This window comes from Priapulus caudatus, unplaced genomic scaffold (assembly GCF_000485595.1).
Source record: "Priapulus caudatus unplaced genomic scaffold, Priapulus_caudatus-5.0.1 Scaffold12178, whole genome shotgun sequence".
NCBI lineage: Eukaryota > Metazoa > Priapulida > Priapulimorpha > Priapulimorphida > Priapulidae > Priapulus > Priapulus caudatus.
Window position 1 is genome coordinate 1 of NW_014589239.1, and position 1,879 is coordinate 1,879.

The window sequence follows — 1,879 nt, forward strand, 5'->3', positions numbered from 1 at the left end:
AGGTTATATATTACTACTATATACGTTATATATTACTACTATATAGGTTATATATTACTACTATATAGGTTATATATTACTACTATATAGGTTATATATTACTACTATATAGGTTATATACGCACCCATTGAGAAAGGTACGAAGCCGTCGGGTTTAACCACCTTCCCGTCTGGGCCGAGGAATCTCTGTGGTCGAAACTCTGCAGGTTCCGGCCACAGCTTCGGGTCGCTATGTACGGCGTACAGATTCGGAAATATCGCTGTTCCCGCCGGAATCGTGTAGCCTCCAAGCTCAGCCGGTCCCATATTGTTCGCATGCATCACACCTGAGCATGCGATGTGTGTCGTTAGGACTCATGAGATTGTATAATTATGATGATGTGTATGAGAGTAGCATGAGATGTGTCACACCTGAGCATGAGATGTGTCACACCTGAGCATGAGATGTGTCACACCTGAGCAGGAGATGTGTCACAGCTGAGCATGAGATGTGCCACACCTAAGCATGAGATGTGTCACACCTGAGCATGGGATGTGCCACACGTGAGCATGAGATGTGTCACACCTGAGCATGAGATGTGTCACACCTGAGCATGAGATGTGTCACACCTGAGCAGGAGATGTGTCACACCTGAGCATGAGATGTGCCACACCTGAGCATGAGATGTGTCACACCTGAGCAGGAGATGTGTCACACCTGAGCATGAGATGTGTCACACCTGAGCAGGAGATGTGTCACACCTGAGCATGAAATGTGTCACACCTGAGCATGAAATGTGTCACACCTGAGCATGAGATGTGTCACACCTAAGCATGAGATGTGTCACACCTGAGCATGAAATGTGTCACACCTGAGCATGAAATGTGTTCCACCTGAGAATGAGATGTGTCACACCTGAGCATGAGATGTGTCACACCTGAGCATAAAATGTGTCACACCTGAGCATGAGATGTGTCACACCTGAGCATGAGATGTGTCACACCTGAGCATGAGATGTGTCACACCTGAGCATGAGATGTGTCACACCTGAGCACGAGATGTGTCACACCTAAGCATGAGATAGAAACTGGCACTCAAGGAGTCTAACTGCACGCTCAGCGTTTCATCCTTGTGGATGTGTGTGGATATACTTGGTTCTATACACCATTTTATGTATGCTGATTCTATACCCTATTCTATATCGTGATTCTATGCACTATTCTATACATCTTGATTCTATACATCTTGATTCTATACATCTTGATTCTATACATCTTGATTCTATACATTATTCGTTATATCTTGATTCTATACATTATTCTTTATATTTTGATTCTATACATTATTCTATATACTATTCGATACACTCTTGCTTCTAATTAGCTCTAGCCGTGTAGCAGGAGCGAATGGGACTATACTCGCGTTGAGCCATAGATTCTATACTGTTCCTGACTCTTCTCGATGGAGATTTATGTAGGCTCACTCACCCAGCGGTACAGTGTTAGCAAGTCGTTGTATCTCCATGATGCAAGCTTCGGTGTAGGGCATTCTGGACTTGTGCTGCATGCAGGGCTGTCCATCGGGCCCCACCACATCATCAATCTCACGCTGAACTTTCTACGATCAACAACAACAAAAGGCCGATCACGCAACATGCGAGATCGATATGCGGGCACATCTCGTATATGCTAGAAAATCGTTGTTCTGTGTGCGTAGGCCTATAATCATGTGGTGAGCGAGGATGATTGAGCGGAAGAGAAAGCATGTTTGTGAGGAGAGAAAGAAAATATGGAGGAAGGGGGAGTAGAGAGAGAGAGAGAGAGAGAGAGAGAGAGAGAGAGAGAGAGAGAGAGAGAGAGAGAGAGAGAGAGAGAGAGAGAGAGAGAGAGAGAGAGAGAG

The 1,879-nt window shown here is 45.0% G+C and overlaps 1 protein-coding gene across 1 annotated transcript; it reads right to left on the reverse strand.

Moving 5' to 3' along the window:
* Positions 1 to 125: 125 nt before the first annotated feature.
* On the reverse strand, positions 126 to 1,597 carry LOC106820361 (vitamin D 25-hydroxylase-like; the record flags this gene model as incomplete). The annotated part of the gene is made up of 2 exons (XM_014824888.1): positions 126 to 326; positions 1,468 to 1,597. Coding segments are annotated over 2 exons (331 nt in total), but the record flags the coding sequence as incomplete, so codon positions are not given.
* Between the last annotated feature and the right edge of the window lie 282 nt (positions 1,598 to 1,879).